Here is a 24,009-nt window from a genome sequence, read left to right on the forward strand (position 1 = left end):
AAATTTGGAACACAAGATCTTACAAAAGTAAATGTTGAAAACTATTTTAAATGTATTTGGAAAAAATCAAATACTATTGAGGTAAAAAAAAAAAAAAAGAAATACCCAAGTTCAAATCTGACCTCAGGTCCTTAGTAGCTGCGTGACCCTTGAAAAATCACTTAACATTTGCCTCAGTTTCTGTAGCTATTAAATAAGCTAGAGAAGCTCCAGTTTCTTGCCAAGAAAACCCCAAATGAGGTTATGAAGAATAAACTAAAAACAACGGAAATCGAATGCAGTTGTTGAAGGCAGCCTCTATCTATGTGATCTGTGTACTACTTGTACTGTTTTTGTTGTCGTTTCCCCTCATTTTTGAAGAGTGCCGTGATATCAGGGAGGTGAAGCCATGACATGCCAGTAAATTGGATTTGAGTAAGGGGAGACTATCCAAGGTCATCTATTTCACTTTCCCTTCCAGAGACATCTGGGTCCAGTGGCAAAATATAGATTAAGAGGACTGGAGATGGCCCTGGATCAAATGGCAGACCTTGGCCTTTTTAAGCTAAAGGCTTCAGGTGTAGTATAATTCCATGGAAAGTGTAAAATGCTCTGTATGGAATACATACATATCTCTCTGCCATTTCTTTATGCCAAGACTGTACTTCTGGGTTCAATGAAATATTATAGGTAAAGGGAGGATGTAGATATTTCTTATAGGTAAGGGTTAAAGACTTAATTTGGATTGGGCGAATGGACAATTAGCTATACCTCTTAGACCAGCAAGAAGAGAGTAGCCACTCAGAGAAAAACGAAGTTGTAGGAAAGAGATTACTTATTCTTAAAACAATGGAAAGCTTGGTGATTTGTTTCCTATTACTCCCTCAAGACAGAGGAGAGTCTATAATTGACAGGGTGAGTAAAGATCAATGGTTAATAAAGTCCCTGATGGTTAAACCAGATAAGGAAACTGAAGCACTCTTGTTTATTGGTGTCTGACTCTTTGCAGTTCTGTTTTGTCTTGGCAAAGGCCCTGGAGGCTTTCTTCCATTTCCTTCTCCAGCTCCCTTTACAGATGAGAAAGTTGAGATAAATAGAGCTAAGTGACTGGTCCAAGGTCATACAGCTAGTATGTGAGGTCAGATTTGAATGGAGCCTTCTTAACTCCAGGCTCAGCACTCTGTCCACTGTGCCATCTATGGGGCCAAAAATTGAAGGACAGAGAAGTCAAATGAACAGTTGGAATTGGAAGTCAGGTCCTCTGACCTCACATACCGTGTTTAGCCTTAGTCACATGCTAATGTTGGCAACATTGCCTACTCACTTTGAATTTTTGACTTTCCCAGGCAGGAAGACTTTGTTCTCCATCTTAACCAAACTTTCCTCACAAATTCTGCCTTAAGATATAATGACCTCAAATCTTAGGGAATCTTCTTCAAAAAGGAATAGTTTTTTTGTGTGTAGTATCCGAGAAAGTGCTCTTTTTTCTTCTTAATTTTGTTCAAAAGATCGAACAAATATTATTCAAAATTAAACAAAATTATGTTAACAATCTCTGTTTGTTACCAAGTCCACCCAAGAGACTGTGGGCAGTTCTCATTTATTTTTATCCTCAAGTCTGTATACCCTAAACATTCATTTTGGGAAAGGAAGGGAAAAGGAAAAGACACTAGTGTATATACCTTTAAATTTGAAACTAAAATAGACTGTATATACCCTTAAATTTGGAACTAAAATAGACAACTTATCTCCTGGCTGAAATGTGATTAGACAAGATGTTGTCTGGATGCTGTGTCCTAAAATCAATATTTGTGGTATCATTTCTCTGCTGCAGATAAATATGCAGTCATTCTCAATCAATCTTTCATTCATTTTCTTATTTGTAAAGAACAGTGTGGGTCTTGGTGTATTGTTTCCTATAATACCCATTGTTTCTGATGACATTTTTTGTCCCCAGGATCTTGCTTTTTCAGAGAAGGTTCTTCTGTGTATAAATTAAAACTGTAGCACTTTTACATTTACCCTGTGAAAAGGTACAAGATACCATTTTTATCTTTGAATTTACATACCTTTTAGCCTTGACCAAAAGTAGCCCCCTCAAAAAAAAAGAAAGAAAAAGAAAGGAAAAGACAAAGAAAAAAGAAAAAGAAAAAAGTTCCAAAAGCCAGTTATAGGAAATTGCAAACAATGACTAATTAGCAAAGCTGCAAGGTATTATTAAAAAAATAACTAAATTATTTTGGACAGTATTATCTGGAAAACCCAAGAGAACATTTAATGTGGGTGAAAGCTACTAGTAACTGTAAAAGACATTAACACTTTTAGTTAACTGACAGTACATTATTCATTTTCTGTGTGAATGCTGTCATGCCAGAATGTTTCTTCTTTTTACAATTTTTAATTTTGTAGCATTTGTACAAAGGTCTGGTACAGAGTGGTTTATAGTGCATTGTCATAAAAAGACACTTGATAGTGAAGTATACATAATAGCTAAGGATGGCAGAATTTATGATTTCTCCATTTCCAATGTGAAATCCAATCCAGTTCATTAAGTATTTATTAAACACATACTATGTACCAAATATTGTCCCGTAACTTCAAAAAGCAAGTCCCAATCCTCAAAAAGCTTTTATAACAATTTACATATTAGAGACATATGAGTATGCCCATGATAATTAGAGAGGAGATAGTGATGCTAAAAACTAAGATCAGAAATGGCAAGTGTTTAAAAAAAAAAAAAAACTTCCTTTGAATGTTTGGAAGTAATAAAGTTAAATGCTCTCATTACTTGTGATATATATGTGATGTGTTTTGCTTTGACCCTGTTCTCTCAGAATGACTTGTTACATTCTATTCCCATTCCAGGAGGGAATTGGGGAGGTTTTTTTTGTTTGTTTGTTTGTTTTTTCATTCATCAGATTTAAGCCACCACCAGTGATTACCCTCCCCCAACCCCTCATTTCAGGGCTTTGTGCCTAGTATTCAGGTTCCATTTAACTACTTAAAATCAAATTAGCATTTATAAAACTATATTTACTTAAAATATATGTCAAAAACTTACAAGCAATCCTCCACCCACCTAACTCTTTAGGGACTTACTTTTTTTCTTTCTCATTCCCACACCAAGGAAATTAGGTTCTTTGTTTAGTTCAGTTCTTACATTGCATTAGTTCCTTCAAGTTCAAGTTCAAAGACTTTTGGATTAGTGTCCCATCCAACCTGGATTTCTGGACAGCTAGATACCCATAGTTTGAAGTCCCAGGTTAGATTCTGTTCCTTATATTAGAATGGGAAAAAGAAAAAGGAAAATGTCTAAACCTCACGTCCATTTTTGGAGGGTTTTTATGGCCTAAAGTAGAGGTCTTTGTAGCCAAAAGAGGGGGGTGAGGAGTTTTATCATCATCTTTTGCAAATTCAGGAAGAACCTTGACAGTGCTCAAGTCAGGCAATTTTGGAGATGTAGAATAGCTCTTTCCATGATTTTGGGAGAGGGGAGGGACAAGAAAAGCTATAGCACCAGTCAATCAATTAATCAAACATTTGATGTACCTGGCATCTTGCTAAATGTTAAGGATATAAAAGTAAAAGACAGTCTTTGTCCTCAAGGTGCTTACAGTCTAACTGTCCAACACCAAATGTCCACACATGTACCAGTGTTCCTCTCTCCTAGAAGTAGATCCTCTGGCATTTCCAGAGTAGGTACCCTAACTTGGGGATCTAGGGAATATGCCAATCTCCTAGTACACAGAAAACAATTTTATTTTGATTGATCATTTTTGAGTATATATATTTGGAACTATGTTAACCCAGACACATATGCACATACACGTATGTGTATGTGCATGTGTGTATATATATATATATATATATATCCATACCCACATATATAAATAAATGCAAAAATACATAGAGATATTTCTCCCTCTTATGTACCCCCAGTCTGAAATTATTCAAAGCTAGCACTTGCCAAGTTTAAAGAGATTTAAGTCTAGAAGTTCTTACCATAACTGCAAGGGTAGTCTGTTAATGATATGACTTACTTATAGCTCAGCAATCGGCTTTTCTATGTGTTGTAATGCATGAGGGAGAAGATGAAGAAGTCACAATCATAACTGCAGAAATAAGTAGGCATATGTTTGATTATATTTCTGGGGTCCACACATTTTTTAGCCTTCATGGTCCAAACTAGAGTAGAAGTGATAGAGCTTATTGGGCAGAAGGTAGCAATTTGCTGGTGCTCCAAGATCCTTTCTGTCTCCAGAGGAATTAAGGGAAAAATTTATTTGTTCTTTCCCAGGCTTCCTATAAAAGTATGATCCGTTTTATTCCTCTCAGAAATTCAGATCTGTTTTATATCTCCTGCTTTCTTTATCAAAAGATAGATGTGATTTTGCTGGTAAAAGGCCATACACTTTTGTGCATTGCTTGAGCCTTATCTAAAGTATATTTTAATTATAGAACTCTTTGATTATCAAAATATACCACTTATGTGGCAATTAAGTAGAACAGTAGATAAAGTGTTGTGTGGAAAAAAGAGAAAAGAAAAAAAAAGGAGGGGCAGCTAGATGGTGTTGTGGATAGAACACCAGCCCTAAAGTCAGGAGGACCTAAGAGATTTAACACTTAGCTTTGTGACTCTAGATAAGTCACTTAATCCCAATTTCTTCACACACCAAAATAAATAAATAAATAAACAAACAAACAAATAAATAAATGAAATAAAATAAAAAAATAAAGATAAGTGTTGAGCCTGAAGTCAAACTTCCCTTCCTGAGTTCAAATGTGGCCTTTTTGTGATACAGGCAATAAAGCCTTTTGGTTACAGTTTCTTATTGTAAAATGAGCTAAAGAAAAAAATGGCAAAAAAAAAAAAAATGCCAAATACAACCAAACAACAACAGAAAAAAATTAATGAAATCATTCCTCACGTGTACTTTTCCTTATTACCTTTCATCTGTTGCTTTATTGTACAGTTATGAAAATATTGTAGTAATGGTAAAGTTTTCATGTTTTTCTTATCTTTCCAACTAGATTGAAAGCTTTTTCAATCAATTAATCAGCAGACACTTGGTTGGGCATTAAAAGTCTCTGAAAGATTAAAGCAGTTAGATAATTTGAAAATCATTTTTCATGGGGATACTATTTGAATGCACACGAACAAATAAGGGCACTATGGGAAAAATAATGAGGGAAAAAGAAAAGATGATTCAGGGGAGGGCTCTGGAGAACATTCATTCTAAAGGAGACTGGAAATTGTAGAGAGGTTAAGTAGGTAGGACATATCAAAGCTAGGGGCTAGGTTAAGAGGAGTTGACAAGTTAAGAAAGTTAATATTGTATTTTTAAAAATAGAGGCAGAGAATGCTAATAATTCTTTCTAGGAGTTATGAAAGGGGAGGAAAATGAAAGGGAGGAGAGATTTGGGATGATAACTTGAGGGAATGGTAAAGTCAAATGAAATTTTTTCTTTCATTTTTAAAGGGTTTGTTTTGGGAACTGAGAAAAGAATCAATAAATAAAAAAGGACTGAAAATGAATTAGAGAAGGGAAACACTTAATTCCTCCCTCCTTTAGAATGACTATTCCCCAGCATTCTCTTTTGCATCACCTTTTCTACTTTCTCAGTGTTTTTTCCTCAGGTGACCATATCTGCTCTCAGAGGTTCCATAGGATATGTTTCTGGATGTGTTCAAGTTAGCCTTAACAAGTAAAAGAACTACATCATCCTTAGAGAATAGAGTAAAAGAAGAGAGGATGAGTGAAGATATTAGATAAAGATTGAGCAATATCTGCACATATGGGGACCTCCAAACAGATGGCCTTGATTTTCTCAATAAGGCAAAATCAAGGACATCAGTGGAGACAAAAAGGGTAAGGGTGACCTGGGGCACTTAAATAAGGAAAAGAAAAGTTGGAACAACTGCTGAGAGTAGAAGGATAATCAATGGAGGAAAAATAACAGGATTTCTATGAAGCATCAAGACTGCAATTTTTAATGGACCCTCTGGACATAGTGGCGTGACTTCCTCTTGCTTTGTTTAGTGATTTGGGAATGTGATTAGAAAAAGCAGATTGTAAGTACACATGTGTGTGGGGAAGTTAAAGTGAGGTGAATTGTGTACTACTAAGCATGGACAAATCATAAATAATGGGAACAAAATGGGGCAAAGGAATCAAAGGTAGAAGAAAATATGTAGTTGTATCAGTTAGGATCAAGATTTTTAAGGGGGAATATTGAGCTCTGAGTCTGACTTTTCCATAAACAATAAATTTAGAAGTAAATGAGAGTGAAAGATAAGAGTGATAGTATATTATCATTAAGAAGGGAATTTTCAGATTTTAGAATCATGGCTCTAGCACAGTTGTGGATAATAAGAGAGGAATGTTCCTATGAATGGCTGTGATGGCGTGAAAAGAAATGGAGGGAGATGGAAACCTGGGAGACTATAGGATGAAGAAATAACAGAAAACTCCTTCTGTCATTACTGGAGAATAATAGGTCGATATCCTATCTTATAATAAGAATAATAGAAATCAGTTATTCAGTCATTTCCGTTGTATCTAACTCTGTACCATTTGGAGTTTTCTTGGTATAGATATTTCCTGATTCTAAGTTTAGGGCTCAGTCCACTGTACCACCTAACTGCCCATTTGAGTAACACTTTATAAATAAAAAGACATTTTTATAAATAAAAATGCACTTTACTCATATTATCTCTTTTGCTGCTCACAAGCATAACTCAGAGGTAGGTCTGCTTTTACCAGTTAGTAGTAACTGACATATATATCACTTTATGATTTTCAAATACTTTGTGTGCTTTATCTTATTTTATACTCACAAAAATCCTTTGGGAAAAGTCCTATATTATTTTCATTTTACAGTTGAAGAAAAAATGTGAGAAACATATAATCTATATTGTATTGCTTAACTGTATCTGGTGGGGAGAAGAGAGGGATAGGATTTGGAACTCAAAACTTTTTTTAAAAAAAGTCTTAATGTTTATTTTGAGGGGGAAATGAAATATTTTATAAAAATGATAATATAAGAGTCAGAGAACATAAATAATTTGCCCAGGACTACACAGTTAGTAAGTCTCCTTCCTTTTATTGGCAAACTCCTAGAAAGAATCATATGCACTCACATTCTCTGCTTCCTTAACATGTACTTATTTGTCTTCCTAGTTTAATCTGGTCTTTGATTTTACACTTTTCCTACCCAACTAATCTCTCTTATCATTTCCATTTTAAGATGATCAACTAGTTTATTTTCCCTTTAGAATGTGTATTCCCTCAGGGCTGCCCCTGAGATATCTATTCTTTAGCAATCTTTTTTATTGATCTTATCTGCTCCCTTTGTTACAAATATTATCACTATGAAGATGATTTTCAAATTATATAACCTGGTTTAATCTCTCCTAAATTAGGGGCAAGATTCAAACCTAAGACTTTCTTTATCCAGTCTACAAAACTGTTTCTCTAATTGAAGTAACTTGCAGGGAATGACAGTTATTAAGAAGTCTCAACACTTGAACCTATGTACTATGATTTTGTGTCTAATGCTCTTTTCAGTGATGTAAACAGATTGTTAAATTTACAGACCTGTTAATGAAAATGTCTCTTTATTTTTCAGGTAATTTTTGAAGTGATAACTTCCGGACATTATGGCTACCTAGCTATTGACGAAGTGAAGGTGTTAGGACATCCATGTAGTAAGTTACTTTCAATTTACTTGAAAACCCATCATTGTTTTCGTGTATGAGTATTTTTCAGAATATGTCAAAATACAGATTTAGGGTTGAAACAACTGAGGCTGAATGTCCCCTTTGAAGAAATCATGATAGCTAATAGTGAGGTGGATGTCATCAGGTGGTAGGCTTTGCTTTATTGTCTCCAACACAGAAGTTCACTGCAAAATTATATCTAGCAGTATTTATAATCCTGGAAATCAATCAGTCTGCTATTAGCCACAATAATAGGATTCTACCTTCTCATGAAGGGATCTACCAATTTATCAAAGGAGAATATGAAATTTTTTTTCAGAAATCTATAGTGCTTGAGAAAACTCTGCATTTGTAAGCAATACTCTCTCCTCACCTAAGTGATCTAAACTTTTAGAAAAAATCATTTGCTGAAGAGCAGATATTTCCTTAATGATAGGTATTCAAGGGGCTTTTGTTACTATGGGGAATTTTTTTTAAAAAAAGCAAAACTCCTTAAAATCCTTTATTTCTTTTCATAAACTTAAATTACTACCTCTTTCTATGGACTAGAAGCTTGTTTATTTGGTAGGTAATAAAGAGTAAGAGAGCCTTTCTGGAAATTTTACTAGGAATTCATAAGTTCTAGCTGTGCATCAATTTCTGAAATGAAAACTGGGAGAAAATTTGACAAGATGAAAATCTTACATTGAAATTGTATTCTTTATGTCTCATAATTTAGTCTGGAGAATGATGAGTGTTGATTATCATCAGTCCAGTTGACAATCTTCTGAGATACTTTACAAAAGTTTCGACAGCTATACAATGCAAAGGTCTTTATCAAACATCCTTCATGTGAATCAGATAAGGCAATGGGTTTCAGTGAGCCTTAGAGAATGGTATAAATGTGTGTGTGTGTCAGTGATATAGTGAGATTCAGGACTGGGAATCATCATCCTCCATGTGACTGCACTTGCACACAAATGGATCATCAGACCCATCTCTTAAAGGATAATTAGATTTGAAGAGTAGTAGGTAATAGTATAATATAAACTTGGCAGGTTTCCATAGAGTATCTGTGTTTGGTGATGTTCTGTTTTACAGTTTTATCACTAACTTTGATAAAGACACAGGTAGCATGCTTATCATATTTGCAGATGATAAGAAACTAAGAGGAATAGTTAGCACTTAAGATGATAGAGTTAGGATCCAAAACTATCTTGACAGATTATATCTAATGAGATTTTTTTCCCCCTCCTTGGCCAATATAGTGATTTTGTCAAGGCTTCCTGTAGAGCAAACTTTCTCTACTGATGCAAACCAGTACTTTCTCCACAATGTAGAGGGGTCACTAAAAGATTAATTGACTTACCCAGGCTCACCCAGCCAATATATGTCAATACTACACATTTTCCTGACTCTGAGGTTGGCTCTTTTTTTTTGGACAAGATTAAGGGTTTGTTTCCGAAAGAAAGAATCAGGAATAATAGATAGAAGATATAAAGAGTCACATTCAAATTTGGTACCAAGATAATGTCCTAATGGTTAAAGTTCCCAAAGTATATAATACCTGACTCTGGCAGTGATGAATTCTCCATTCTTGAAGGTTTGTAATGACCTTTAGGTCATCTTAGTATTCAGGTATTTTTAGTAGGTATTAATATTAAGAATGGATTAAACTAAAAAACTACTTGCTATGGTTCCTTTTAGCTTTGATAGTCGGTGATTCTTTGACAGAAAGCCAAACAGGCTCAAAGGTCCTCAGGACTAATTTAGTAACAGAAGAATACCTTCATTGTAGGGGCTGGTGAGTACTTGTGAGGAAATCTTGTTCCATATGCAGTGACTTCAGGGAGAAATAACATTAACTTCTCTACCAAATTCCCTGTATTTTGGGTCCTGTGAATGCCCTATACTTATTGGGATTTAGACCTGGAAGGGACCTTAAAAGTCATTTAGTTTCATTCCTGTCTTCCCTTTTACAAATAAATAAACTGAGATTTGGAGAAGTTAAATGATTTGCACACAGCTGGGATTTGGACTCGGGACCTTTCCCATCTGGAATTAAAGGTCCCAGATCTTCTGGATCATGTGACTTGTCATTGTGGGAATGAGCGTGAGTAAGGATCATCCCTACCTAGACTAGGAGAATCTTTTGTCAGATTCATACTTCCCCAAAAGCATGTTGTATTGGCAGAGTGTACCATATACTAATATGAATGATTGTAGAATAATACTAGTTTGTTATTTTTTTAATGCTACATTATTATAACATATTAATTATAAAAGAAAATGCTGTTTATTTCACTGTTGTTAAAGTGTTAATATACTTTTCAGTGTGCTTTAATTATTTCATTTGATTCTTTTGTAGTAAGTAGAGAAATGATTATTCTTTTATTTTCATATGAAAAAAGATTTGTTTGTAATACAGAAATTCAATCATTTTGCCCACATTATATAAATGGCAAACTCAGTCCTGTAAGCAAAATTTTCCACCCTTTGTAGTCACATATCCTTTCCACTGCTATTCCACATTGCTTTTCAGAAATCAATGTGAATATACTTTTATTTAAAATCGAGTAAGAGGTTACTCACATATAAAATAAGATCCTGTGATAAGGATGTTAGCAGTTTAGTGCTTGGTGATATCACTTACCAGGGGTTCGAAACTTCATTATATCCTTTTTCTTCTCTGCCAGCTTATAGAAAAGAATATGAGAAATTGTTCCCTTATCCTATTTGTAGAGTGTGAGGTAGAAGGAGATTCTTGTTCAGGTAGAGGTTAGACAAAATAAACTCTACCTTCTAACTCTGAGTCTGAAAATGAATATATTTTTTTAAATGGAACATATTAGACATCATATATTAACAAAACTAGGAGTATGTATAATTGAACTTTAAAAGGAATTTTTTTGGGGGGTGAGGTTAAAGACAGAAAATGAACAATGCCATATCTAATTGAAACAGCAGGGAGAATTTAGGAAAGCAGAATGTAATTACCTGAACTGGAATTTAGCCAGAAAACTAGAATTAACACCTTTCTCTCCACAGTCTTGAGAAAAGTATCATGGGACTTTATGATTAGCATAAGTGGTCCAGGTCTTTATTTCACATCTCATTTGGAATATATCAACTCTTGTTCTTAGCCCCATCCCAAAGCAGGGGATTTGGGGCATGGAGTTCAATGCAGCCAATGAAGAAAGAGTACTAATTTCTACTCCATCACTGAATTCCTGTGAGGTCTCTTCTGCTGAAAAGATGTGATGCTGTATAGTTCATGAGCTAAGAGCCCAACTTATATGGTTGCAGGAGAGAGAGCTATGTATATGTTATCTCCTTTGGAAAATGACAGTGCTAGTACTTAATTGACTGTGAGAGCCACAGAATTGCCAAGCTGACTCTGTAATAAGATGATGTATGTTTCAAAAGCAAATTTTTTTTTTTATTCTCTAGGTTTTTTTTTTAATGTTGCTGAAAAAGGGCATTCTCAAGCTCTCTTTTCCTGAATGAAATGTTTATGGTCAAACCATGTATATACAAAATTTAAGGATGGCAATAGTGCAAAGCCTTGCAAATTAAAAGCTTTAGAGGTAATATTTTAAGGAGTTTTTCCTCTTAAAATATCTTAATAAGAGAAGAGTATTTTTGAAAATTTAATGCTTATCAAATTTAAATCATAAAGGGGCATAAATATTTCATCTTTGCAAATGGAAACTATCACCTGTTCTTTCAAAGCTGATTTAAAATTACAGAACCTCATTTACCTCATTGTAAAAGTTCCTGCTAGGATTCATATAGGTTTATGAGCCTGCATCATGCCATTAAAAAATGTAGCTTTTCTGTTACTGGCATAGAGTGCCTCATAAAATTGGTTTTAAAGTTAGTGGCAGCAAGATACACAAAATGCTTGAAATGTGAAGGTGCCTGTGCAGAATCAGCATCTCTCTTGTTTTTGATCTACATACTTATAACAAACATAGTCTTCATGGTTTGTACTTGGAAGTAAATCACAGTTTGAATTTGTTTTTGTACTTCAAGCAGAAGAATATACTAAAGTGTTTTGTCTCCTTAATAATTCTGTTTCCTTGTTTGTTTTCTTGAGAGGCTTTGACCTGTAGAGAGATATATTTATATAGTATGAAAAGAATACCAAACTGGGAATTTTGAGACCTGGATTCAAATTGTGGCTCTGACTTTTTACAGCATGTCACTGTTGGCAACTTATTGAACTCGTCCCTCAGTCTCAGTTACAGATTAGGAAGAATGATACTCTTACTGTCTGTCTCATAGAGCTGATTTTATAAATTTAGGGTTCTGTGTTTCTTGGTTGTTCAGTTGTGGGGTTTTTTGTGTGAGTGTATTTGTTTTTTGATAAAGATACTCGAGTAATTTGCCATTTCCTTCTCCAATATGTCCCCATTTTACAGTTGAGAAACTGAGGCACATAGTGGGCATGTGACTTGCCCAGGCTCACACAGCCAACAATTATCTAAGACCAGATTTGAACTCATAACTTAATGTCTCCAGATCCAGTGCACCACTTAGCTGTCCCATACTGGGTGTATTATTCTTGTGAGCCGTTATTCATCTCTTCTTAAAGTTGTCATTAATGACTTTTATCTCTTTAGATTCTTTATGTGGCATGCAAAAAAGGGAAAACATATGGTGCCAGAAATAGTAGCATAGGAAAAATAATGCTACCCTACAACTCTCCCAATCAGATGGTTTTCCAAAGCTACTCCACTCTTGTTGACTTCCTGAAAGCAATCTGATTGTAATTGGCCACCTCAGTCCTAGGCTAAGCTCCCTTTGGTCGTTGTTTGGGTCCTGATTGACTCAGATTAAATGTTAATAGAAATCATTTCTGCTTTGACCAGAAATCCTGAGATTCTTCCCCATTCAGATTCATTTATTTATTTAGATTTTGGGGGGGCTAGATGAAAGAGGAGATTCTTTACCTCAGTTGCTACCTAGCTTAATCACTGATTGAGTTCAATCTCAGTCAATCTGAGACCTGTGGAAGACCTAAACTTAAAAAGTTTGAGGTCTCCCATTGCATCCAGGGTCATTTCCAGTCGTCCTAATCTATTTCTGGTCTTTGAATCCAGATGGCTCTGGAGGAGACAGTGAGGCAAGGGACCTTGAACACCCTCTTTCCCTTAAATCCAATTCACTTCCATGTCACAGTATCGCCTCCCTGATGGTCCCTTTTGAGAAGGGAGAACAAACAAGAAGATTATTTTACTGAAAGCCTTAAGAGCCTTTATTATTATCTTAATGAACTATCTAATATCTTAAACTTTTTTTCTCCTCAAATGACCCTTTCTTGTTCCCAAATTAACTCCAACTTGAATTTGGTAGATACATTACCTCTTGTAATCCTCCTTTTGGTGTTTTTCTACTTGTAGCACCAAAAGATTACATCAGAATACTCCACTTTTTTATTCTTTCCTTTCTGAATCCTGACACTTCCCCCTTCTATTAAGTTTACCCTTTGGAAATCTACCACTATGTCTCCACCCTTGCTACTGTTTTGATTATTTCCCAGAATATGCAGCATTCATTCATCCATCAAACATTTGTGTAGGGCAGCTCAGGGTCTGAGAGTGAGAATAAGAAATGCATAGTAAAGACAGGAATTTGATTTTTAAAAAAGAATGGAAGTAGAAGCAATTCCTGAGCCGTACCAAGACAATTTTATCCCTTGCTTTCCTTCTGTACTTTTACTGTCATGGGAGGTCCACGGGATCTGGGAGAAGGGAGGAAAACAACAGCAGCAAAACAAAACCCCTAGAGCCTGTACCCCAGACAACTTTTGATAGTTTCTTGAAAGGGCAACCTATAATAATGATCTTGAAGAGGTAGAGCTGGCAGTCATGAATAAACAAAAATTATGAGGAATTTCTTTTCCCAAGTAAGATATCATTCTAGATATCTGGGATGATATAATGCAATTCAGACCCAGCCACAACATGGTTCAAAGACAAACTAAATGCTTGCGGCTTCTGTTTAACCAACTGGCTGTTTTGTGTTCCAAAAGAGCCCGATACCTGGAGTCAAAGACTCTTCTGAAAAGAAAGTCTGGCAATTGACAAATTTCTCCTCTAATAGAGTGGAAAAAAACTCAAACCAAACCAAAACAAAAACAGCTGTGGCTGTTTCACTAGCCAAATATTGGGTTGCTGAATGGCCTGCCTTTCTCACTTAAAGAGCTAAAGCTGAAGTTTCTGGGCTCTAAGCTAAGAGTATGTCTCTCTTCCCCTTATACTGAAAAGTAGTCCCCTCAAATGAAGACTCTGGCCAAAGCCAGAACCTGGAAGCATAGAAGCCTCCACAACCATGTTCCTAGTGGAGTATTATATAGTAGCAATTATAAAACCATTGGAGCATTGTCATCCTCTTAGCTAACATATATATTACATTGCTATGTTAGTCACTATGCTAAATGCTCTCTCTTTCTCTCTATGTATTTGTGCTATGTATACATACATATATGTACATATAAATATTGTATATATAGTATTTTACATTGCAAGTTCTAATCAAAGACATTGAATGAAACTGCATTTTTTAAAACTGCATGTCCCTCATAAAACTTTCAGGATTTCCCACTAACATTCACTAAGAAGAGCCTTGGAAACCCCTGTGAAGGAACATAAAAGGAGAGTGTGTATATGTGTGTATATGTGTGCGTGTGTGTGTGTGTACATATACAATGTATGTGATATATCATGGCAAACATATACACATCAACATGCACATATATGTTACATGTATGTATTATACATGTGCATTGCACTGTGTTGTGGTGTGTCTATAGATATATGCATGTGCATGCATATGTGTGTTTATGAATATGTATGATATTTGATCCTCATAATAACTCTGGGAGGTAGGTATTATTATTATTATTCCAATTTTACAGATGAGGAAACTGAGGCAAACAGGGGCAAGATGACTTGCTCAGATCACTTAGCCAGTGTCTATATGAACTCAGGTTTTCCTGATTCTAAGGCCAGCAGAGATTACAAACCTAGAATAGACTATGTGCCATGTTCAGAAGGGAAAAGTAGCATAACAATATCATCAAAAAGCATTAATAGACCTGCACTCTACTCATGTAGCTACATGTATTCTCTGTCTGTTCCTTCAGATGAGTCTCCTAGGCACGTCAGCTCTTTCTCTTGAATGTCTTGGGAAACTCTAAATCAGCTTTATGGAGAACATCTCTCAAAATCAAACAAACAAACAAACACATAAAAAACCCCAAAGTCCTGTTTCATTAAATGCCTTTGATGAGAATTCATTCGGTCTTCTGGATGCCTGGTAAAAGTAACTATGTCATTAAGGAATTATCAAATATGTTTTTTGAATAGATGCACAACCCTACAGTGTTTCTTGATCCTAAAGTAACTTTGCTGAGAACTTCACACATAAATGGAAAATGATGTAGGTATTTTACCTAGGTTCATTGTGTGAAGCCTCTTGGGGCTTACAGTCAAGTAGGAGAAAAAGACAAAAACAAATACAATATTCAATGCAACCTAATTATTCTAGATAACAAATAATTACTTAATAAGTACAAAATCCAATTCTCTATATCTTTCCAGTGGAGAAAATCATGGAGATTAAAGATATCACTATTATCATTATCAGTGCTAATTGTATAGTGCTCTTTGTGTATCTTAATCTCTGTTTATGTGTCTGTCTGTCTCTCTTTCCCTTTGTTTTAGGAACTCTAAAAAGAATTGAAGGATTTTTTTAAGCTTAATTTTACATATAAGAAACTGGGCCTTAAATTTATGACTTGGCAAGATCACAAAGTTTATGAATATTAAAGCTAGAATTTTGAACCTCTTTCAACTCCAAGTGACTATTCACTGTCATTTGAATTAGGCTTTAATATATGGCTAGAAATTTCTTAGGTGAGTGTAGACACATGTGCCAGGCTTAGGGAGCATTGTAAGCAATGGAAGCAGAGCAATGTGTATTTGATTCAAAAGAGCAGAAAGTATTGTAGCAAGACTAATTGATAAGTCTTTTCACTTGTGATTGACTCTCCATAATTCCATTTGGGTTTTTATTTTTGTTTGTTTTTGTTGTTTCTGCAAAGATACTGGAGAGATTTATCATTTCCTTTTCCTGCTTATTTTACAGATGAGGAAACTGAGGTAAACAGGTTAAAGTGACTTGCCCAGGATCATGCAGCTAATATTTTCTAAGGTTATATTGGAACTTGGATCCTCCTGATTCCAGGACCAGTACTCTAGTCACAGCATCATCTATCTGCCCACAGTTTAAGATAATTTTCTAATTCTTCCAGGGACTTGAGCATTAGGCTCAGTCTTACTCTCCACTCCATCTTTTAGAGACTCCGTGATCTCTCTATGAATGTTTTTGAACTTCCAATACTCTTAGCTAAGTTTTAAAAAGCTTAAAATAGCAACAAAATCTACCAGAATTCTATCCCAAATCTCACAATTCCATATTTTTCCTTTTTGCTTTTTTCTGTTGTTTTAAACTAGCTCCTGTAAACCTTAATGCAGGATATAAATAAATGTGAATGATTACTTATAATAACAATAATAGCAAGAGTTGATATTTATATAGCACACTGAGAGTTCCAAAGTGCCATACATACATAAGCTCATTACTTTTAATACCTATTTGTTGTGTATGAAACAAGATGATACATGTAGAGTGCTTTATAACCAGAAAGTGCTATGGAAATGTGAGTTTCTTATTCTATTGTAGCTTTAATTTCTCCCCTGAGTTCCAGATCCTCATTCCTAGGTGCTTTTTTTTTAAACAATGATACTTATCTGTCTCAGCAGCACTCCTAACTCCCGTTTATCAAAACTGAGATCGTCATTTTCCTTTCTGAAGCTTGTCCTTCCTCATAGCTCCTGTATTTATGAGCATCACACTCTCTTCTAGATCAGGAAGTTTAGAGTTATTTTAACTTTCATTCTGCCTCAGCCTTCACTTCCAATCAGTTCTCAAATGCAGTTGATCTTACCTTCATCCTAACTCTCAAATTAGCGATATAATTTTAGGGGAGCAAAGGTGCCTTAGAAGTCATTTAGTCTAATGGATCTTAGAACATGAATCTTCTTTATGCTATAGTGAATACTTACTCAGTATGTCTACTGCTGTAATCTAGGTCATTATTATGTCTTCTCCAATTTCTTTCCTCTGCAGCCATCAACAATACTGCTACTAGTCTTCCTTCTCAGATCCAGACCTAATCACCAAACTCTATGATTAATAAATCCTTCATACCTATGGAGTAAAGTGCAAACTTCTTAACATTTATACCCTTCATTCAAGGCATAATACCCTTTAGCATCAACTCCTTATGTCATACATTCCCTTTTGTGTTTTTCTTCACTTTAGCCATATTGTACCACTGAACATTATTGTCTGTAACTGTCTTCTTTTCCTCAATTCTGTCTGTTGAATTTGATTCAAACTTCAATGCAGATCTTACTTCTTGCTTGAAGCCTTTCTTGTTTGCTCCCTCCCTCTATTCTTCATCCAATCACAGACAACTTATCCCTCCTATAAACTTTTGTTACATTAAAAATTATTTAGTATTTTATTTTTCCTAGTTACATATAAAAACAATTTTAGTATTGATTCTTTCCCTTCTCCCTCCCTACCCTCTTTTCCTTGAAAAAGCAGTATAAACTATGACTTATGACCTATATTGTAGTCATACATAACATTTCCATACTAGTCATAGTGTAAAAGAAAACATAGACCAAAAAAGAAAAACCTCAAGAAAAATGAAGAAAAGATTTTTTTTAAAGTTGCAGTCTGTATTCAGATATTATGAATTCTTTCTCTGGGGATAGATAACATTTGTCATTATATGTCCTTTATGGATTGTTGTATTGCTAAGGATTGCTAAGTCATTCACAGCAAATCATCCTACAATATAGTTGTTTTATACACAATACATTTTGCTTTGCATCCAGGTTTTCTGAAAGCATTCTGCTCATCATTTCTTATAGCCCAGTAATATTCTATCATAACCACATAACAGAGTTTGTTCAGCCATTCCCCAACTGATAAGCATCTTTTCAATTTCTAATTCTTTACCAATATAAAAGAGCTGATATAAATTGTTTTTGTATGTATAAGACCTTTTTATTTTGTTTTTTATCTCTTCAGGGATATAGACCTAGGTGATGTTGCTAGGTCAAAGATATGCATGGTTTTATAGCCTTTTGGACATAGTTCCAAATTGCTCTACAGAATGGATGAATTAGTTCATAACTCTACCAACAGTTTATTAAATGCCCATTTTCCCCACATTCCCTCCAAAAAATTTGTCACTTTCCTTGTCTCTTCTATTAACAAATCTTATAGGCATGAGGTCATATATCAAAATTGTTTTTATTTGCACTTCTCTAATCAGGAGCAAGAGCATCTTTTCACTTGGCTATAGATAGCTTTGATTATTTCATCTAAAATTATTCATATCTTTTGATCATTTATTAATTATAGTGTGGCTCTTTTATAAATTTGATTTAGATCTCTATATATTTGAAAAATGAGACCTTTATCAAAGAAACTTGCTTCAAATTTTTTTTTTCAAAATTACCATAAATTCAGAATGCCCATTGATAATTCTGCTTCTGCTTCTGCTTCTAGTGAATAATGTACCTCCTTCCTCTCTTTCTTATATACTCATGCATTTGAACCTAAATTTTGAAAGGTTCAGACTTCATGGATTAAAGCACCCATTACATCACATAAATCAAAATATTACATTTTGTTAATCTCTGTGGGATTACCCAGCTCATTGTTAGTGCAAAGCTTTTTGTTACCTTAAAACAAACGAGCAAAAAACAAAAATCCCTATGCTGTCAGTGTGAAGTCCCATTCTCAGCAACATCTCCTAACTACTATGTGGCTAGAAATGGCATCTCCTATGAAGCCTTTGGATTCCCTTTTTAAAATTTTACTTGCTCTGCAGGGTCTTCTCCTTCTACCTCCAACTGATGAACTCTTAGTTCTTTGAAAACATCTACTATGTCCTTTTTATATTTTCTTTGCTCCATGATAAATGTCCTTACTTTCTTTAGCCAGTCATCATTTGTGAAAAAATGAACACGTATGGTCTCCAATTTGTCACTCTTCCTCCGTGGTAGTATCAAAAACTAACTACAATATACCAGTTCTAGTCGGATCAAGATCTATCACCTCCCTCTTTCTGCATAGCATACCTTTCTTAACAGTCTAAGATTACTTAGCTTTATTTTTTTTTAAACCACCACATCACATCATTGAGTTATATGGAATGTGCAGTCCTTTCTTTTTAAAGAAAACTGCTATTTCATCATGGCTCCTCAATCTTATGATTATCAAGTTGGTTTTTAAAGATTAAGTATAAGACTGTATTTCTTCATTTAAAATTTTTTATTTGTTTATGTCCCTAATAGATAGTAATGTTTTTTGAGGATAGGGATGGAGATTTGTTTATCTTTATATCTCTAAGGTCTAGCATAATGCCTTACACATATTCAAAAATATTTGTAATGATGACTTAAATTGATACTTTAAAAGTAGTAAATGCTGGTACTAACTGGTAGTATTGCATAAGATATCATGAAGAAGTTGACGGTTGAGCTGTGTTTTAACTTTTAATAAAATTATTTAATAATTTAAAAATAATGGTAGAAATAAATATGCTTTCATCCATCTGTAAGTTTATCAAATATCTTCATTTTAGATAAAACAGATTATTTTTCTGCAAATCAGCCTATGTGCCCCTGCAGGATTAATACTATGCTTTTAAGCTTATATTTAGAGAACAGAAGAGTTTTGGTTCCATCTTCTTTTTTCCCTTTTACTGTACCCATCTCTCTAGATGAAAATAATGTTATATGTGACTGTATTCATGCCTAGAACTGTTTGGTATGAATGTATGCTTTCACAGTGATGAGATTTGGATGCTATTAAAATTGACCACTCTCCAGAACTCCAGAAAGCAATTATGTACTGCCTCCTCTCTGGATCCTTTGCAAATCTGTGCTTGAAACAGCTCATTGAAGAGTCTGATGTCAGTTAGATATTGTAATGAATGCCCAACATTGCTCCTCATAAGCTATGGGAAATAGAGCACATCTGTCTTTTAAAAAGGAATTCAAATGAATATATCATATTGGAAGAAGCAATGATCAAAATATTCATATCATTTTAAAAGGAATTTTATTTGAGGAATTGGTCCCATTCTTAAGATGTTCCCTGAGGATTTTGCCCAAGAGCATTCAGAAGTTGCTAGTGAAAATTGGAGACCTTTTGGAAGGTCACCTGATTGAGGTCTGCAGGAAGGAGAGATTATTGAGGATGGGAATCAGAGATCAGGGAATGTGAGAGACCCTGACCTTTCTTCAAATTTCTTCCCTGAAGAAAGAAGCCTGAAGTGCCCAAAATAGAAGGTATTGAAGTAAAGTAGGGTCTGTCAAGGATGTTACAATAGAGTAGGGTCAGTTTTTCTGAGAACATAATTCTCCATTTTTAAAAGCATGAGACTTAGTGTACTAGCTGGACTCAAAGGGAACTATCCTGGTTGTCAACAGTAGACCTGTGATAATAAGTATTTGTGTTCACTATCTTCATTCTAATGAATGCATATTTGAGAAATCACTTTGTGGTTAAATTGTAGTGGAGACCCAGAACCTCATGAGTAGACTGAATTCTGAGGAACAACAACAACAAAACCTACCAAAAACAAAAACAAGAGAATTGAGTGGGGCTGAGTCTCATAAAAGCTTCAAGACTATGGCATTCTCCAAATGCCATAAATCAAGATCTCTATTTATGATATATCACTGAGAAATGTAGGCCTATTTTGATTTTTACACTGATGTAGTAATTTCACATCATTGAGTTTATGTCTAAGTACAGTTTTTGAAACAAGCACAGTATTTGAAAGTAACATTGCTTTGAAAAACAATTCTTAATTTTCACTAATTGGGAGAGGGATTTTGTTCTCCCTACCCTATACAAACTCTATCTTATTTCAAATTATTATGATATACTTTATTTTTAAATTTTAAAAATTTTAGATTATGCATATCAATTCATTAATGCAGAAAATTAAAACCTGTCTATATTAATAGGCCTCTTTTATGTATTAAAATTAATATTCTCTTGGGAATGGATATATGTATATGTATATATATACACACATATATGTATGTAAATATATTAGTTTATATATGTGTGCATGTCTGTGTATAGCTATTTATATACATATATGTGTATACACACATATATAGGCATATATGTATATGTGTGTGTGTGTGTGTGTGTGTGTATATATATATATATATATATATATATCCCCCTATCTGATAATTTTTTTTTTACTACCCAAAATGTCATGAAAGGAATGTGGCTTCTTAATCAACAAGGCAAGGCAGTATTCCACATGTAGTTCTTTCCTAGATAAAGATTAGAAGTAAATATTATGGTATTGGAATGTCAGTAAGAAAGAAGATAAGTGAAGCCTTCAGTATGATTGAAATGTATTTGTTATTGTTGAGATGTGTTTCAGTCATGTCAGACTTTCTGTGACTCCATTTGGGGTTTTCTTGGAAAAACATTGGAGTATCTTATTATTTCCTTTTCCAGCTCATTTTTACAGATGAGAACAACAAGATTAAGTGACTTTCTCAGGGTCATGTAGCTATTAAGTGTTGGAAGTCAAATATGAACTCAGGGAATTCTTCCTTATAATAATAATGTATTGTTATAGATCTATTTCATAGAAAAAGATTCATTGTAGAAATTATAGGACAATCTTCAATCATGATAATTTAACAGGATTAAAACACTAAGATTCATTAAAGTGTCAGTATACCATATTGTTATGGGTCTGCATACCCTCTCCTTCCCACCTCTCCATGTTCCCAGTTATTATATAATCAGTAGATACCAACTTTGCAATGAACTTGTGCTCCATATGTGACTTTTATGAACAGCATAGAATTGATCAAGAGATGAAAAAATAGCTTGGATTGCCTTTGGAAAATTACACAATTCTTTTAACGAACCCAGCATATTCTGTTACAAAAACATATCTTTTAAAACTCCATTGTGTTCTTCTAATGATACTGTATGACTCTAACTCATGGGACACTACAGTCTGAAGAACTGACATTAAGAGTCATTCAAAAGACAACAGAGAAATACATGATGAGTGTGAGTAGTCTCCAATCTCTATTGCAGGTGGAGAGTGGTGCAAAAGAAGTAATATAAAGGATGTCATCAGGGAAATGGAGAACTAGAAAAAGTGAGATGAGGGCCTATTACATAGTGAGTTTGAAAGACAACTGACAGAATGTGTAAATTCAGTAGCATCATGCAATGTGGCAAAAACATGATGAAAGCCAATAGCAAGTTGGGTGAATTTCTGGAAGGGCAGAGACAAGAATCACATCCTATTGAATAATCAAGGATCATCGAAAAGAATATATGCATTGGTGGACTCACAAGTTTATTGAAAGATTGAAGTATATGGCTTTGTCATGCTCTGCCTCCCAATATTTTTGTTTGCTCTTTAGCCTCAGTAAATTTATTCACCAAATTATATTTTGCTTAAGCTAATATAAATTTTCATTTCCTGGAAATATACTGGCTAGGAAGGATTCCTTCATTACATACCCTGGCTGTATAGACTAAACATGACCCAGAAGTGTGTTGAACAATGGGATATATTTTTTTAAACGACTGTAATTGGCAGGTATTTTTATCTACCACAGAGGATCCTATCATCTTTATCCTTCCCTGCCATTTTGTTTCCCACTTAGCCTTCCTTCTTTCTAACCATCCATCTCTGTAGGGATTAGAAAGTCTTCTTCCTACAGCCTAAAGGCAGAATTGCCAATTGCAAAGACATTTCATTGAAACCTGAAGGCTGCCCAATCACTAAATTCCAGAATTATCTTTTTTCTAAGTGATGCAGAAACTGGTCTGCTACTACTCAAATGTAATAGAATTATCCCTTATTTAAACAGCTGTCCCATGTAGACAGAGTACATTTGGAGTCCTAATGCTGTTTAACATTGGGAATCAGTCTTACTGTTTGAATTGGAAATAAGAATCAGCAAATAACTCCTATGCTATGTCAGTCTGGCATAATTTTGCAGAGTTTGTCTTTGGGGATAGTATTTTTGGTTGCTGGAAAATATTATACTAGCAATGTTGCATACCAATTAGTTGTATTAAAATATATATTATGCAGTGATTCTATACTTGGGTTAAAAAAGTTTCCTTGACAACATCATTTAACTTCTTACTGTTCTTTTCCTGCTGCTAGTATAAATATCTAAGATGTTTTTGTTCAAAACATCAATTAGACTTCAATATAATCTTTATTAATACAGATGTGTTATTACAAGAAGACTGCTGAGCTATGATAATTTGCACAGCAGGAACAATAAAATACCTCCCTTCTCTTTGCTTGTATCCCAGAATGCTTAAGTTTTCTATTCATTTACAAAGCTAATCACAACCTTCTATAGTATCTTTTTTTTCAATTATAGTCAAATCTTTAAAGCTCTCATCATCAAAAGTATAATCCTTCAAGATTCTCACATTGTATATGGCTAGAAAAAGGCACCTATTAGTTTTAGCCATATGTGGTGTTAATTTTTTTCCCTGTTTTCTTCTCTTTCCACAGCCAAAACTCCTCACTTCTTGAGAATTCAGAACGTGGAAGTTAATGCCGGGCAGTTTGCCACCTTTCAGTGCAGTGCCATTGGTAGAACAGTTGCTGGAGACAGGCTTTGGCTTCAGGTATGGTAACACATTTTTGTCAATAGTAGAGCAAGATGATTTTTTTCAGGATTTTTTTATGATAAGAGAAAAAAAATTCTATAGCCTTGGACAAATTCCTCCTAAGCTTTCAGTATTTTAGGCTGTTTAGAGCATAGAAATAAGATGACTTGTCAATCTGCATTGCTAGAGAAGAATTTCCACAATGGACACCTTTCCTCCCAACAATGAGATCATGGGTCTGGACCAGTAAGCAAAACAAAACAACAAGGAGACAGTTCAATGAGAGATGTGAATAACATTAAGTAAAACAGATTCTCCTTTCACTGCTACATCATTCTTTATTTGCCTTTGAGTAATTGTGTTTTCTGAATTCCTTCATTTCCTTTTGCTCTCATTAGGTTCCTTAGATCATAGATTTTGAACTGGAAGTCACCTTAAAAGCTATCAAACCTAATCTCCTCATTTTACATATCAGTAAACTAAGGCTAGAAAACATTAAATGGCTTGTTCAAGGTCACACACATTTTGTATGGCAGGGC

The 24,009-nt window shown here is 34.5% G+C and overlaps 1 protein-coding gene across 8 annotated transcripts in view; it reads left to right on the plus strand.

The window, feature by feature from the left end:
- Positions 1-24,009, plus strand: part of PTPRM (protein tyrosine phosphatase receptor type M) — a 936,902-nt gene that overhangs the window by 364,642 nt on the left and 548,251 nt on the right. For all 8 annotated transcript variants that reach the window (XM_031953603.1, XM_031953648.1, XM_031953697.1 and 5 more), the window contains exons 4-5: positions 7,609-7,687; positions 23,373-23,488. In XM_031953603.1, the coding sequence (XP_031809463.1) occupies positions 7,609-7,687; positions 23,373-23,488 (195 nt within the window). The remainder of the gene's footprint in view (positions 1-7,608; positions 7,688-23,372; positions 23,489-24,009) is intronic.

Source organism: Sarcophilus harrisii, chromosome 1 (assembly GCF_902635505.1).
Source record: "Sarcophilus harrisii chromosome 1, mSarHar1.11, whole genome shotgun sequence".
Taxonomy (NCBI): domain Eukaryota; kingdom Metazoa; phylum Chordata; class Mammalia; order Dasyuromorphia; family Dasyuridae; genus Sarcophilus; species Sarcophilus harrisii.